The 15,272-nt window shown below is 42.0% G+C and overlaps 1 protein-coding gene across 8 annotated transcripts in view; it reads left to right on the top strand.

The window, feature by feature from the left end:
* The window catches only part of Specc1 (sperm antigen with calponin homology and coiled-coil domains 1), a 272,253-nt gene that overhangs the window by 241,476 nt on the left and 15,505 nt on the right, over positions 1–15,272 (top strand). For all 8 annotated transcript variants that reach the window (XM_040269588.2, XM_078042956.1, XM_021720554.3 and 5 more), the window contains one exon: positions 5,988–6,104. In XM_040269588.2, coding sequence (XP_040125522.2) covers positions 5,988–6,104 — 117 coding nt within the window. The remainder of the gene's footprint in view (positions 1–5,987; positions 6,105–15,272) is intronic.

Here is a 15,272-nt window from a genome sequence, read left to right as displayed (position 1 = left end):
TCAATCCTCAGTACCAAAAAAAAAAAAAAAAAAAAGTACAGCCTTTGCATTTCTGCATTCATCCTTCTGGAACTGTGGTGACACCCAACCCACTCAAAAGGCAGTCTGGAATATTTGCTAAAGTTAGAGGTTGAACTTCTCATGTATGATTCAGTGTATTCATTCTCAACCGACTTTGTAGCACCAAAAGGGACAAAATTCTGTAATTTACAACATTTTCTTCTAAGTGCTCTTAGAAATGTAACTGTCAAATACACTTGGAATGTTACCTCTTACCAGACCAGCCTAGGTGCAATGGTAACTCAGGAGGCTGAGACAGGAGGATTGCAAAGTTAGAGGCCAGCTGATCAACTTAATGAGACCCTGTCTCTAAATAAATAAATAAAAAGGGCTAGGGATATAGCTCCGTGGCAAAGCGTCTCTGGGTTCAACCTATACCCCTACCATATTTGCATACAAAGTGTACGGCACAGCCCCCATGAAGCCAGGGTCTTCAGAGACTACTCTTCTCTCTCCTGTTCATCCACTCCCATTCTTAGCTTGCTTGACCTTCCCTCTGTTCTGCTGGTAGGAGTCCTGCATACCACACAGCTTGCAGGGGTCTCTAGAAGATCCACAAGGGAACCGTAATGTAAGCAGTGTGGCTCTTTCAGAGTGAAGTGAGGGGAGAGTGATGAAGCATACATCAACGCATCTATTTTCTGTAATTCATCTTACATCTGTGTTTAAAAAAAAGAGAGAGAGAGAAAAGAAAAGAACCAAATTGTGTCACACCACGTCAGCTAACTCCTCATTCACAAAAATATACCTGTGGCTCACAGAAATATGCCTCCATGTCTGGTAACGAAATCACTTTTGTAATAATGGCAACAAAAGCAACGGCCTGAGAAGTGCGTGGTGCTTGCAGGTTGACAGCCATCCTCTCCTGAGATAAGAATGTGTACACACAATTTGAGTTGTTCAGTGAGCCGTGTCAAGTACGGAATTGTTGACACTCTTGGCACTCAAATGCAATTAGAGACCATTTCAAGTGACGTTCAGGGAACAAGAATTGAGGTTGTTCCACTCTGTAATAAAAAGGGTAGGGTTTTTACTTGATGGTGTAATGTTCTTGGAATGAGTCTAATAATACAAATCGTACCTGATTATCCTCCATCTCTGCCAGTGTCAGAATAGTAAAAAGTCTTAAACATGGAGAATAGCTTACACATAAGAGAAACATTTCCTGACCTGGATGTGGGATTAGATTACCTAAATTTGGAATTCCCATAATAATTCCCTATTTTAAAAGGTGGAATACTTCTTCGATTTTCTAATATGACTTCTGTGCACTCTTATTAATTTTTTAAAAATTTTTTTAGTTGTAGATGAATACAGTATCTTTATTTATTTTTAGGTGGTGCTGAGGGTTGAACCCAGCACCTCATACATGCAAGGCAAGTGCTCTACCACTAAGCTACAGCCCCAGCCCATTATTTATTGTCGAAGTGTGTCTTACATTAAAATGTTTGTCTTTTCTCCTTTTTTCTTTTTTTTTTCTTTTTGGTGATCCTGGGCATGGAACCCAGGGCTTTACACCTGATAGGCAAATGCTTTACCACTGAGCTACACCCCCAGCCCTGGGTTTGATCCCTAGAACAATAAATAAATAAGTAGATAAAATGTGTCTCAATCTTCCAGAGAGACCTGCAGGCTATAATCTGTTCTGAAATATCCTGTGAATCTGAGCTGTCCTGAGGTGACAGGTGATTTTGTTTCATTTTTCAATCATGGATTTGATGTAATGAGATTTTAGTCTGAACCTTTTATTCATTTATAGTGATAGATCAGTGATTATTCTTAACTGGGATTCTGTTTACTAATATACCAGACACTTTCTCAATTTTGTGAGATGGATGGCTTCATCACATCTTTGGATCCGTTTGACCTCTCAAAACGCTTCTGAAGATTCTGCTGATGAAAGGAAATGGGGGGCTGGGGATATATAGCTCAGTTGGTAGAGTGCTTGCCTCACATGCACAAGGCCCTGGGTTCAATCCCCAGCACCACCGAAAAAAAAGAAAAAGAAAAAAGAAAGGAAATGGTATTTCATATTGTTATCTTTTGAAAGAAAAAATTATAACAATTAGTTATAAATCTAAATGGTTTTTATTCTCAGTTCATTGATCAGAACAGCTTTCATGCTATAAAACAAGAGTGAGAGCTCCTGCTGACAAAATGGTGGGTTTTTGTAAGGTGGAAACAGGAAAACAGTATAAACAAAAAACACATATTAACATCATGTTGCTTGTAAAGAGGAAAGCTGAGGGCAACTTCCTTCTTCTGACTCAAGTAGATTAGAATCTCCTATTTTCAGGGAAAATGTCTGTGTCTTGGAATGTTTCCTTGAAGTTTCAGTTTGATGATGGATTATTTAGCATGTGTGACCCCATTTTGGTTTATCTGATCCACTGGGGCCTAGTATAAGGGCTGGGTCCAAATCAATGGCCCCTGTAACAATATGATAATTGACACAAGACACATGTCTATTAAATGTTCTCATGTTTTAGGAAGGGAAAGATTTAGCAGCTGGGCACAGTGGCACACACCTGCATTCCCAGAAGCTCAAGAGGCTGAGACAGGAGGATCAGAAGTTCAAAGCCAGCCTCAGCAACTCAGTGAGACCCTCTCTAAATAAAATATGCAAAAGGGCTCAGGATGTGGCTCGGTTGTTAAGTGCCCCTGGGTTCAATTCCCAGTAAACCCCCCCCCCCCAAAAAAAAAAAGATTTAGCAAATTTTAAAAGTTTTAAATATAAAATAAATTGGAGGAGGAAGGGAGAATCTGGCCCATTTGGGACATATAAGTTTCTCAGTGTGTAACATTCACTAGTGCTGGAAGAGTGATGCTGTTTACCCTAGAGCCTGTTCCTTGTGATCAATAGCCTGGTGACAGAAAATGTGGTTCTAGTTTACTAACTTACAAGAGTAATGGAGTCAAAGTTCCATCCTTGACTCCCTCTAGAATCTGCTTTCTCTCGCCTCAGCATTTCTGTTTATTCTTGTCCTAGATGTGAATCCAGGAATTGTAGGGTCTGCTTCCAGCACTGCAGATGGTGTTGAATTCTATGCTCAGTTCGTCCTGCCTCAACACCCACCCACCCCCAACCTCTTCCTCCCTGGGTAACAGTATCCCACAGTAAACAATACATGTGCTTTGTAGTCACATGGAACTAAACCTTGACTCTGGCACTAATATTTCTTTTTGCTGCAGCTTTCTTGTCCATAAAATGGGCATAACCCGACTAACCATGTACGGCAGTTCTGAAAATTAAATGACAAAGTACACAGTGGCAGACACATTGTAGGCATTTGACAAATATCACTATTCTTACCACCCCCAGCATCTTTGGAGCTTGAAACTTAAAGGACCTTCATCTTGACCACTGAGCATTCAACTTCTAGTTTAAAATGTGGCCTTCTGTTGGAAATGAAATGATCTAGGTCTATGTTGCCTTGCAGAAGGAACGCTTGCAATCCCTCTGCGGTGCTTGCTTCTGTTTACAAAGAAACTATAGGGGCCATAATAAATAAAAGGCATAAGCATGTGGCCTCTGGAAATACATCCTGGCTTTCCCTCCTCCAAGTCACAGCCATATGAGAGGTTAGTTGAAGATGGGGTCTCAGGCAACCTGTGTGTGGCAAAGAAAGAAAGGAAAGGAATTTGATTTTTGGTAAGAGCCATTCCCCAAGGTTGACCTTGTCCTTCCCCCTTAAGTTCCCCTTTCCAGAGTGATGTGTAGTTTGAATGCTTGAATCTAAGCTGGTGAAATAGATCATTCCCCCAACCCCCAGGCCCATTTTTTTCCCCTCTGTTCTTTAAACATATAAACCTCTTCTGAAAGTACAAAGCCAAAGCATTTATTTATTTATTTATTTATTTATTTATTTATTTATTTATTTATTTAGTCTGTAAGTATCCAGGTCTTGCCAGGTAACTACTGAACCAAAAGAGGTTTTAGAGCCAAATAATTCCAGTGATCAGCTTCTCAGAGGGCCATTACAGTCAAACTGAAAATGGATACAGGGCCCCTTGCAACAGTGGCATTCTCAGACTTTTATGTAACACTGATGTTTAGCAACTATTACAAGTTAATTGTGCTTCAGTCATGAAAATCTGAATAGAGAGGCATTATCACAGTGGTGTGTTGCTTTCAACCAAATGTCCTTCCCTGGGTGAATGCAATTGCAAAGTAGACTCAAGATAGCCTGTGTGTTGGGATAAAGGTCTAGGGTCCACCAGAATCATTTGGACTTTGGCTAAAGGCAAGAGGAGGTTTGATAGAAAGGCAGAGGTGTGGGTTCCTGGTGTCTGTGCCCTTCAGGAAAGGCTCATGTGTGACATGTCACATCACCTCTTCTGTCTCAATTTCATTACTCACCAATGAGGTATTTGACCAACCTTGTGGCTAAGGGTGAGGCTAGCTCAAACTAATACTGGAAGAATCTAGATAAAAACCCAAATGGGGGTCGGGGTTATGGCTCAGTGGTAGAGTGCTTGCCTAGCATACATAAGGCACTGGGTTTGATCCTCAGCACCACATAAAAATATAAACCCATAAAATAAAGGTATTAAAAAAAAACAACACAAATGAGAGCGTAGATCATTTGCTTCCAAGGAAACTTCACAGGAAACATTCTGCTGTGTTTTATTATTTATTTCCACCTATGTATATTCTCTAAAACTTCTCTACACACTTTGAGAAGAATTCCACGAAGGTCTTCCTTCCCTATTCCAATTTAACTTCATGCCATTTTTTATTCTCTTTTCCTGTCCTTTTAAACTGCCAGTTGCCTCTGATAGATAGAAACACTCTAAAAAAAAAAAAAGAAAAAAACACCAGGGCAGTCAGAGAGTTGACTGGTTATAGTTACATTTGGCTGTTTGGGCAGAGGGAAGGAGGGGCTGTCAACATCCACTCCATTAGAAGGAGCCAGCGACCATCACCCCTCTTCAAAATCTTTGCCAGCTTTCTTGACTCCCCTTTTTCCCAGGACTGGGTGCTCAAGCCCCAGCAACTGTGAAGAGATTGCAAGGAGTCCTGCACTGGCCCAATTCCTTTTATCACCTTCAGGCTGCTCAGAACACAGACATAAAACCCAAGCCTCAAGTGGGCCCCACTTCTGCAACCCCTTGCAGACCTCCCTTGTGAGCTATTTCAATACATTTGAACTGAACCACGTAAACATGAAAGCCTTCACAGGCCTTAGAACCTGACATTGCATCTGGGATAAGCTTTGTGAAACCAGGGAAGGAAACCCTGTAAGAATAAGCAAGGAAGGTCTGAAGATCTGCAAGGCAGAGGTACCCTGGAGCTGCAAGCCTAGGCCACCTGCCTAGGAGGCTCTTTAACGTTAGATTTTAGCTTCTTAATAACTGTGAACCAGACAGCCAACAGGAGCCCCGCCTGTGCTGAAGGTGGAATCCCATTTCCCCATGTGATCCCCACTGATGGTGTGCTCCCAGAGGGACGGTGGAGCCTGAAGGTCTCTCTCTCCACTGAGGAGTTCTCCAGGTGAGGAAGCAAGACAAGCTGCCAGACCAGTCACTCAGGGCTTTACGACCTTTTTGTTCATCTTGAACTGCTTGTTGCTGATTATGTTACACATGATGTTGATGATGTTGATGATGATTCTCTCTTGGCCAAATATATCTGGGAAGTACTGAGATATACAAAGCAACTCAGTGGGAAGACCTCTGCAGGAGACAACCGGAATTTCCTGCTGTTTTGAGTATTTACACCTTCTTTTCCTACTATCCTGGAAAAGAATGGGGACCATACCAAGCCTTTCTAGGTGCCAAAATCAAATGTACTCCCAGCAGTTTGGGGTAGTTCGTTCCTATGTTGCCTTTCCAAAAACCCAAAGTTAGAGTCCTAACCGAACAGTCTCCCTTGTATTGACATTGCTCAGTTTAGGGGTTTAATACTGCTTTTTTCCCTGCTGCAGAACATTGACATCACCAACTTCAGCAGCAGCTGGAGTGATGGCCTGGCCTTCTGTGCTCTGCTCCACACCTACTTGCCTGCCCACATCCCGTACCATGAGCTGAACAGTCAAGAAAAAGTAAGTCACTGCTCAGTCATCCCGTTCTCTTCTAGAACTACAGGGGGTATTCCTAGTTATGTTGATATATCCCATTGGGGATTGTTTATAGAGTTGAAAGAGATGCTAGGATATTGATACTGAATGCATGATTACTCTATGAAGTCCAATCCTTAATAGATACTTCTCAGCTTCCCTTCTTAATACTTACCCCTGAAGTATTGAAGGCCAGTTTACTGTGACTACTGAGAAATTCTTATCACACACTGTCCAGAGAAAACTTGATGGAATTTCACCTTCATTGTTCAAACCAGCATTTTTCAAAGTCTATTCCAAGGCTAGTGGTTTAAGCTCCATAGAAGAACATCATATTTCACTGCATAATTGTCAGATATTTATGCCTTTTTTTCTGCAAAAAGAGTATAACCACTATGTGAAGCTAAAAACATTGTGCCAGTATTACTTAAAAATCATTTATTATTAAATTACCTTTGACACAAGATTAGGATGCATGAGATACTTGTCAATTCAGGGATCACAATTATGCAGTGAAATACTGCATCTGCCTGTCATACGCAAGGTTTGATCCCTAATGCTGCAAAAACAAAAAGCAAAATAAAGTTTATTCCAAAGGACCAGCAAGTGCAAAAAAGGAAATGGTATGTTATGGCACAGTTTTGGAGATTTTCATATGACTTTGTTTAACTCAACATATGTCAGACCCACAGAACCTTTTGTTTTGTTTTGTTTTAGTTCTGCTATAATCGCCCATAACAAGGATTAGCAGACTTATCTGTTAGGAACCAAATAGCTTTATGAGTCATTTGGTATGTTAGTCAATTTTTTGTCACTGCAACAAAATACCTGAGAAAAACAACTTAAAGAAGGAAGGATTTATTTTGGCTTACAATGTCAGAGGTTTCAGTTCATAGTCTGCTGGCTCCATTGCTCTGGGCCTAAGGTGAGGTGGGACATCACAATAAAAAGTCACAGTGTAGAAAAGTCGCTTGGCTTAGAGAATGGGGAGGCCAGAGACCAATATGCCCCTCTAGAGCATTCCCCCAGTGACATACTACCTCCTCCCAATAGGCTCCTAAAGGCTCCACCCCCTCCCAGTAATGTCCTCAGCGATGAACCCATCACAGATTGATTCACTGATGAGAGCAGAGCCCACTTCTCACCTTTGAACTTTGTTCCATTGAGTACCAAGCCTTCAACACATGAGCCTCTGGGGGACATTTCACATTCAAACCATAATGGTCTTTGTCATAACTATTCGACCTTATCATTAAGCTGAAGTGGCCCTTGACAGTATGTAACTGTGTGGCCGTGGCTGTTGAATTCAGTGCAGAGGTAGTAGCTTGTCAACTCTGACTTTGTACAACCTACAAAATCATATTCCACAGAGTGTGCTTTAGAAAACACCATGCCTGGGTCCTGCACTCTTTCACTCAGAAAGAATCTCTTGCCAAGCTTGGTGCACAGTCATAAAGACAACAGTGACCAACACAGGCTTGTTCTGTGCCCTCATAAGATAAACAGATGATAAACACAACTTTTACAAGTTGTGAAAAAGCCAAGAGAGAAACACAGTACTGTGAGAGCGGTCAGTGGGGATCTCATCTGAGCAACATCCCACTCCTGGCAATCCTATTAGATCAGGAAGACTGAGACAGTCTTCTGAGGAGATGGTACTCAAGCTGATTTCTGAAGAACAGATGTGAACGAGAGCCGTACAAAGCTCTAGGGGAGCCCTTCCAGCTCATGGAACAATTAAGAAGGGAATGCCGGGGTGCTGTCAAGGATATGGAAGGAAGCATTGGCTGGATTCCAGGGAGTAGGAAGAGAGGCTTCTGGATATGCCAGGGATCAGGCAGAGGAGGCCAATTCCCACAGAGCTTCTGCAGGTGACTGGTGAGAAGTTTATTCTTTACTCTGTGTATAGTGGGAAGCCATTGAAGGATTCTAAACAGTGGAGAGGCATGATTGGTGTTTATAAAAGAGCTCTCTGACTTTTATGTGAAAGATTGCATTGGAAGGAGAACAAGAATGAAGAAGGAGCTATTGCAGGAGTCATCCAGAGAATTCATTTTCCTTGACTTCACCCACTAACTGAGACTGTAGTGGTAGTGCAGATGGAAAGATGTAGAAAGGCTCAAAATATGTCTTAGATACAGAATCACCTGGAGTTAGCCACAGGTTGATTGTAGGAAAGAGAAGAGGAAGGAGTCAAAGATAACTCCTGGATATCCAGTTTGACAAGTTTGAAAAAACCATTTTTCAGGATGGGAAATGCATAGAGAGGTTTTAACCCACATCAGGAGTCAAATGGACATACCATGCATAGCCAAGTTGACATATAGAATCAACCATCATAGAGCATATTAAAATTATAGAGCACTTTTATGTGGGTGCTTTGTCTATAATCTATAAAACAGGATGGACAGAATTATTTAACATTTTGAAGGAAAAAAGATTTTGTTTCTAATCCTGTTAAAGTCTGAGATATCAGAAATATGTAGGTACTAGTGTCAGAAAAGGAACTGGAGAGCAAGTCTGGAGTTCAGATGGGAAGTCAGAGCTAGAAATAACCATCTGGGATCATCAGTGAAGATCAGTGCTGTGTAGTGGAATAATATCTGTACTGTCCAATATGGCAGCCATCAACCACAAGAGCTGAAGAGCACATGAACTATTACTAGTTTGACTAGTTAATTTCAATTTAAATAGCCACATGTCACAAGTGGCTACTGTATTGGACAGGGTACATATGATATTTAAAGCTATGGGCCTAGAGATCATCCAGTCACTATGTCTTAAGGGAAATTGTCTTGGTTTTTTATTGCTGTAATACAACATCTGAGGCAGAGTACTTTATAAAGAAAAGAGATTTATCTGTGCAAGTAGCTCACACCTGTAATCCCAGCCATTCCAGAGCCTGAGACAGGAGGATCACGAGTTCAAAACCAGCCTCAGCAACAGCGAGGCGCTAAGCAACTCAGTAAGACCCTGTCTCTAATAAAATACAAAATAGGGGTGAGGATGTGGCTCAGTGGTTGAGTGCCCCTGGGTTCAATCCCCAGTACAAAAAAAAAAAAAAAAAGGAGGTTTAATTAATTCACGGTTTAGGATTCTGAAAGGCCAAGACTGGGTGTCCCATCTGTTCAGCCTCTGAGAAAGACCTCAGGGCAGATGGCATCACCTGGTGGGAGCATGTGCAGAAGAGATCAGTGGGTGAAACAAGAAGCCATCTATGCTGGGCTGCTCTTTTTATTGCAACTTGCCCTTGTAGGAACCAATCATGCTCCATAAGCACGACTTTAATTACTTCTGAGGGTGACACGTGCAGTGGTTTAATCGTCTCCCATTACCCCCTGTGTCTTAAAGGTTCCACCACCCAACACCACACTGGGCCAACTGTCCTGCACGTGAACACTGGAGGGCACATTCAAGCCACATCAAACGGATAACCACAGCAGAAGTGTAGAAAGATGAGGACTCCAGTGTTTGTGCTATAGGTAGAGGGAGATGACCTAGCAGAGGGAAGGGGAGGGAGCAGCCAGACAGTAGGAGTGGAGTTGGGGCCAGAAGGTTCACAGAGGCCAAGGCATCTGGCATAGCCTCACAAGCAAAGCCTGCATCTGACCATGATCTGGGTGTCCATCCCCTGCACCCTCTTGATTTTTCAGCCCTTGCTTTTCCACTGATCACAGAAACAGTCAAGGAAATAGAGGACATAGGACAACGGAAAGTGATTAAGGCCTTCCTAAAACTGTAGGGAGTGTGAGCTTGAGCATACCTCCAACAAGCCTGTGTCTTTGGAAAGTGACACTGGTCTGCAGTCAGCAGACTTGACTTTTATGTCTTTGAATCGAATTCAGGTCTGGTTGGAAATAATGGGCCTGTGAATATTCGCTTTCACACTTCAAGTCCTGGTGTCTGAAACCTCTTTGTTTCATTCTGGATCCCTGATATTCCCCCACTGGGACGTGACCTCTGTGCCCAATGGTCTCTCGCAGCCTGGAGACATGCAGCAGGGCAGGCAGACATTGATGTTCTTCCTTCTGTTGCTCTGACAGGACAGAGGCCCCTATTTTCTACATCATGGGTCTTTTACAGGGTTGTACTCCTTTTCCCAGATCTATCTGCTGACCTCAGGGAACAGCCACAGGTGAAAGACCATGGGTCTTTGATGTGGTTCAGGAGTCAGCTCCAGAGACCTGCCGCATTTTAAGATCTGTTTGGGTTCACATCCTCTCTATCAACTGGAGTTGGATTTGTGTCCCACCACCTCGGTCTCGGTTACCACCTGCCCACCGTTCCCTGAAGGAACATCTGGCTTCCTATTTTCTAACCACACCCCCCCCACACCCCCCACCCCCACACCCCCCACACTCCCCACCCCCCCACCCCACACACACCCCCACACCCCCCACCCCCCCACACCCCCCACCCCCCGCCCCTGCCCTCCAAGTACAATGACTGCATCAGCCACTTTTTGGGCTACTTGAGGTGTGACGAGCGTGCCCTGGGGGTGAGAGGCCCGATTCCTTATGGTTATGGGAAAGCATTTTCAGGATGTGTTAACTTAAGTAAATTAATACAGTGTAAAACTGAGCATATGTGTGAAACCCAGTGTGAAGGGAATCTTACCAGAGGAGAGATGGTATAAACAGGAGAGTTTTCCCAAAATGGGTGTTTCAGGGCTGGGGCCTTCCAGGAAACTGAGGTTCCCCTTCACAGTCCCCCCAATCAAATCAGAAAGATTTCAGACATGTTACTCAGAAATTCTAACAGGCATAAGATTATTAGAAGGAGTAGGAAAGGGGGGAAGGGGACACTCTAAAAGAGAAAAGTAGATCATTTGGGAGGGGGACAGCATGTCTCTGTTGCGCTCCAGTTTAATTGGGGGTCCCAGGAAAGTTTCCAGAGAATCTCACTCAGGTTCACCTCTTGACTTGTGATTGACAGCAGACTTCCAAGTCCCCCAACCCCATGACAACTGTAGGGGGACTTTGGCCGGTGCTGACCAGTTCTAACTGAACCTGTTCTTATAGATTTTATGGTTGGGGGAATTAACTTTATCTTCCTGAGTCCTGGGATCTGGTCTGTGTAAGGGTCACAGAAGGTCCCCTCCTGTTCTCGGTAATTTATGTTCTTCTTATCAGTGTTATTTTGGGCCTGCATTTCTCTAGCAGATAATAGGCAGCTTGCTGAGGAATGTAACATGTCCTGTGGACTGAAGCCAGGCAGGGCTGCAGGTAAATTGCTTTTTTAGAAGTGAAAGCATGTGGCGGTCAGCACAGTGTGCCCAGTTTATAAAATTATTCCCTCAGCCTCATGTTCCCACCACTCATGTCAGACTGTCCCTAATCAAGGGCATATTTGAAGTAGGTTTCTATGGAAACAAGTTGACTTGAATGAAATAGAGACCTCAGATATCCTTAGGATGACTGAACATCATCCAGACTCTAGCCTGCAGTCTTGTTCTGGCAAGCCTCAGTGTTGGGGTTTTGTTTTTTAAGAGGGTCTTTTAGAGTACATAGACATCAAAAAGGGCACCAAGAGAAGGCTGGGGTAGGGCTCAGTGGTAGAGTACTTGCCTAGCACTCATGAGGCACTGGGTTCGATCCTCAGCACCACATGCAAAAATAAATAAAATAATTATGTCCATCTATAACTAAAAATATTTTTTAAAAAGAGGCATAAAAAGAGGCCTCATAATATCTGAGAAAGTCTATTAAAATTGTGATCTATAGATCATAGGATATAGGAACTGGAGGTGTAGCTCAGCGGTAGAGAACTGAGAACCAAAATAACTAAGTAAATGAGTAAATAATCTTTTTTAAAATGAAACTTTATGATATAGCTATTAATTAGCCCAGAAGTTTCTGAAATCATGAGCTGCTCCCATATGGATGAAAGTAATTAAAGCAAGTAAGCTTGACACCGGTTTTAAATAGGGAATTTCTGATAAAACTAACAAGGATGTCTTCTGTGACATTAAAAGGATATGCAGTCACAGGGCATGAGTTATAGTCAGGTGATTGAATGGAGTATGCTTATTTTAAGATCTGAAATGAAATATGAATGTGAGAGGAGAATTTCTAGAATTGGCATCATTTCTCCCTTCAGTTTCAGGAGAGGTATTCCAACAGCTCAACCCCCGCTAGCCAGGCTGGTGACAGTTATACTCTAGGTTGAGGATTTAGACTGTCTTGGAACTGGAAGGTCTCAGGCCTACCTACACCTTCCCCAGGGCAGACACTGCAAGACAGCCTCACACTGTCCCCAACTGAAGCTCACATCTTATAGACAAATGAGTTCCCACTCCCAGCTTCTTTAGAGGGCTTACCTTTAGCTGGGAACAGTAATCCCAGTGTCATGGGAGGCTGAGATGGCAGGATCACAAGTTCAAAGCCAGTCTCAGCCTTGGTAAGGCATTAAGCAATTCAGTAAGACCTTATCTCTAAATAAAATATGAAATAGGGCTGGAGCTGGGATTGTGGCTCAGTAGTAGAGTGCTTGCCTAGCATGCATTATTGTTCTAACCCAAAGAACTTTACAATAAGGAAAAGGCTTCATTAGCACCAACATAGGAGAGTGCTTTGGGCTGCATTGAATATGGAAACCAGCATGCATGAGTCACTGGGTTCGATCCCCAGGACCACATAAAAAACAAAGATATTGTGTCTACCTATAAGTAAAATAAATAAATAAGAGAAATAGGGCTGGGGATGTGACTTCAGTGGTTGAGCACCCCTGAGTTCAATCCCTGGTACCCCAAAAAAATAAAAAAATAAACTCTTTGCTCCTGTCAGAGGCTGCTACACAGTGCCTGTGACAACGTTCCAGTGAAAGAGTATTAGGATAGTGACACCTGGTCACTCAAGTCAGAGCATTTGAGAAAATTTTGCAGTATGGACTATTCTGTCATATCTGCAAAGAAACACAATTGGTTTTATGTAAATCACACTAGAGGGCCTTGAGAGTTCCCTATAAAATCTTTACTTAGAAATGCCTTCACCTAGCTGGGCACCATGGTGCATGCCTGTAATCCTAGTGGCTCAGGAGGATCATGAGTTCAAAGCCAGCCTTAGCAACTTATCAAGGCACTAAGCAACTCAGTGAGACCCTGTTGTTAAATAAAATACAGAAAAGGGCTGGAGATGTGGCTCGGTGGTTAAGTGCCCTTCAGTTCAATCCCCATTACCAAAAATAAATAATAAAAAAATTTAAAAAAAGAAAAATAGAAATGCCTTCATTTTTAGATCTTACTAGTAATCCGAGAATACAGATAAAAAATAAAATATCTTATTTAAGCCTGACACATTTGGCAGAGCCTTTTGGAAGTCCTAATATTCTGTCCAGGTAAGGGTACCAAAAATGGGCACTACTGCTAGAAAGGAAATTGGTATAACATTTTAGAAAGCAATTTGACAGTACATCTCAAAAGCCATAAAAATGTTTGTATCTTGACTTCCAGGAGTGATGGTCACCTAAAAACAGGCTTACAGAGCCCCTTATTATTCTAACCCAAAGAAGTTTACAATAAGGAAAAGGCCTCATTAGCACCAACATAGGAGAGTGCTTTGGGCCGCATTGAATATGGAAACCAATGCCCAGTGCCCCAACTCAGCAGAATAGAACAGTATTATGGAAGCAAGTGTGAGATTTCCAGTCCAACTGATTAATACCTCTTAATTTCAAGGAAAAAAGTTAGAATCTTAGGCCAGAACACAGCTTCTCAAAGCCTCAACCACCAGCTGGAAGAAACATATAGCCACATCTTTCTGGGTCTTCTCTCTCACTGGGTTTCTCAGAGTTGGTTTTAGTGTCAGGGCAAACCCTTTAGTCTCAGGCAGAGTGAAAGCTATGGGGGAAATGGAATAGAGTATAAAATTCTGTATAAAATCTTTTTCCCCCCAGTGCTAGGGATAGAACTCAAGGGTTCTTTACCACTGAGCTATATCCTCAGCCCTTTTTATTTTATCTTGAGTCAGGGACTTGTTATGATGCTCAGGCTGGCTTTTAACTCCTAGACTGAGCCATCTTTCTACTTTAGCCTCCCAAGTACATGGGACTGTGGGTGTGTACTACGAAATGTGGCTATGTATAATACCTAAGTATATAAAATTATGAATTTCCACCAAAGAACATAAAACAACCAGACATAGTCACACATGCCTGTAATCCTCGCCACATAGAAGGCGAGGATTATAAATTTGAGGCCAGCCTCAGCAACTTAATGAGACCAAGTCTCTAAAATAAAAAGGACTGAAGACATAGCTTAGTGTTAGAATGCTTGCCTACCATGTGAACTCTTAGGTTCAATCCCTAACACTGCAAGAAACAAAAGAACATGAATAGGTAGTGGAACATTTTTCTCTCAATAATATTTAATACGCCAATTTTAAATTTTAATAAATCCTAATGGCTTTAAAATGAATTATGACCAAATTAGAAACATGACCAAATGATTCTTAAGTTCATCTCTCCAAAGAAACATTAAAGAATAGACAGAAACAGTTTCAGGAGCTAAAAACTAGGACTGAGTGATTATGGAGCAGCACTATTACTTTTCTAAAGAAAAATTATTTTCAATGTAGAATTTTCTGTCCAATCAAACTGTTAACCATGTGTGATGGTAGAAGAGACTTTGTTTTGACCTAGCTACCCCACTCCTTGGTCTATACCCAAAGGACTTAAAATCAACATACTATAATAAGACAATCATATCAATATTCATAGCAGCTCAATTCATAGTAACTAAATTGTGGAAGCAACCTAGATGCCCTTCCATAGGTGAATAGATAAAGAAACTGTGGCATATATACACAATGGAATACTCCGAATTAAAAGAGAATAAAATCATGGCATTTGCAGGTAAATGGATGGAGTTGGAGAATATCATGGTAAGCGAAGTAAGCCAATTCCAAAAAATAAACAAAGGCCAAATGTTCTGATAAGTGGATGCTGATCCATGGTTGGGGGAGACGTGTGTGGAGGAATTTTGATTGGGCAAAGGGTGGGGATAAGGAGGATGCATGGGGGCAGGAAAGATGGTGGAATGAGATGGACATCATTGCCCTAAGTACATGTATGACTACACAATTTGTGCAATGCTACACTGTGTATAATCAGAGAAATGAAAAATTGTGTGTAATTGTATAAATGAATCAAAATGCA

The sequence above is a fragment of the Ictidomys tridecemlineatus genome, chromosome 3, assembly GCF_052094955.1.
Source record: "Ictidomys tridecemlineatus isolate mIctTri1 chromosome 3, mIctTri1.hap1, whole genome shotgun sequence".
In the NCBI taxonomy this organism is placed as follows: domain Eukaryota; kingdom Metazoa; phylum Chordata; class Mammalia; order Rodentia; family Sciuridae; genus Ictidomys; species Ictidomys tridecemlineatus.
The sequence above is the reverse complement of the archived record's forward strand: the minus strand, read 5'-3'. Positions and strand labels throughout refer to the sequence as shown.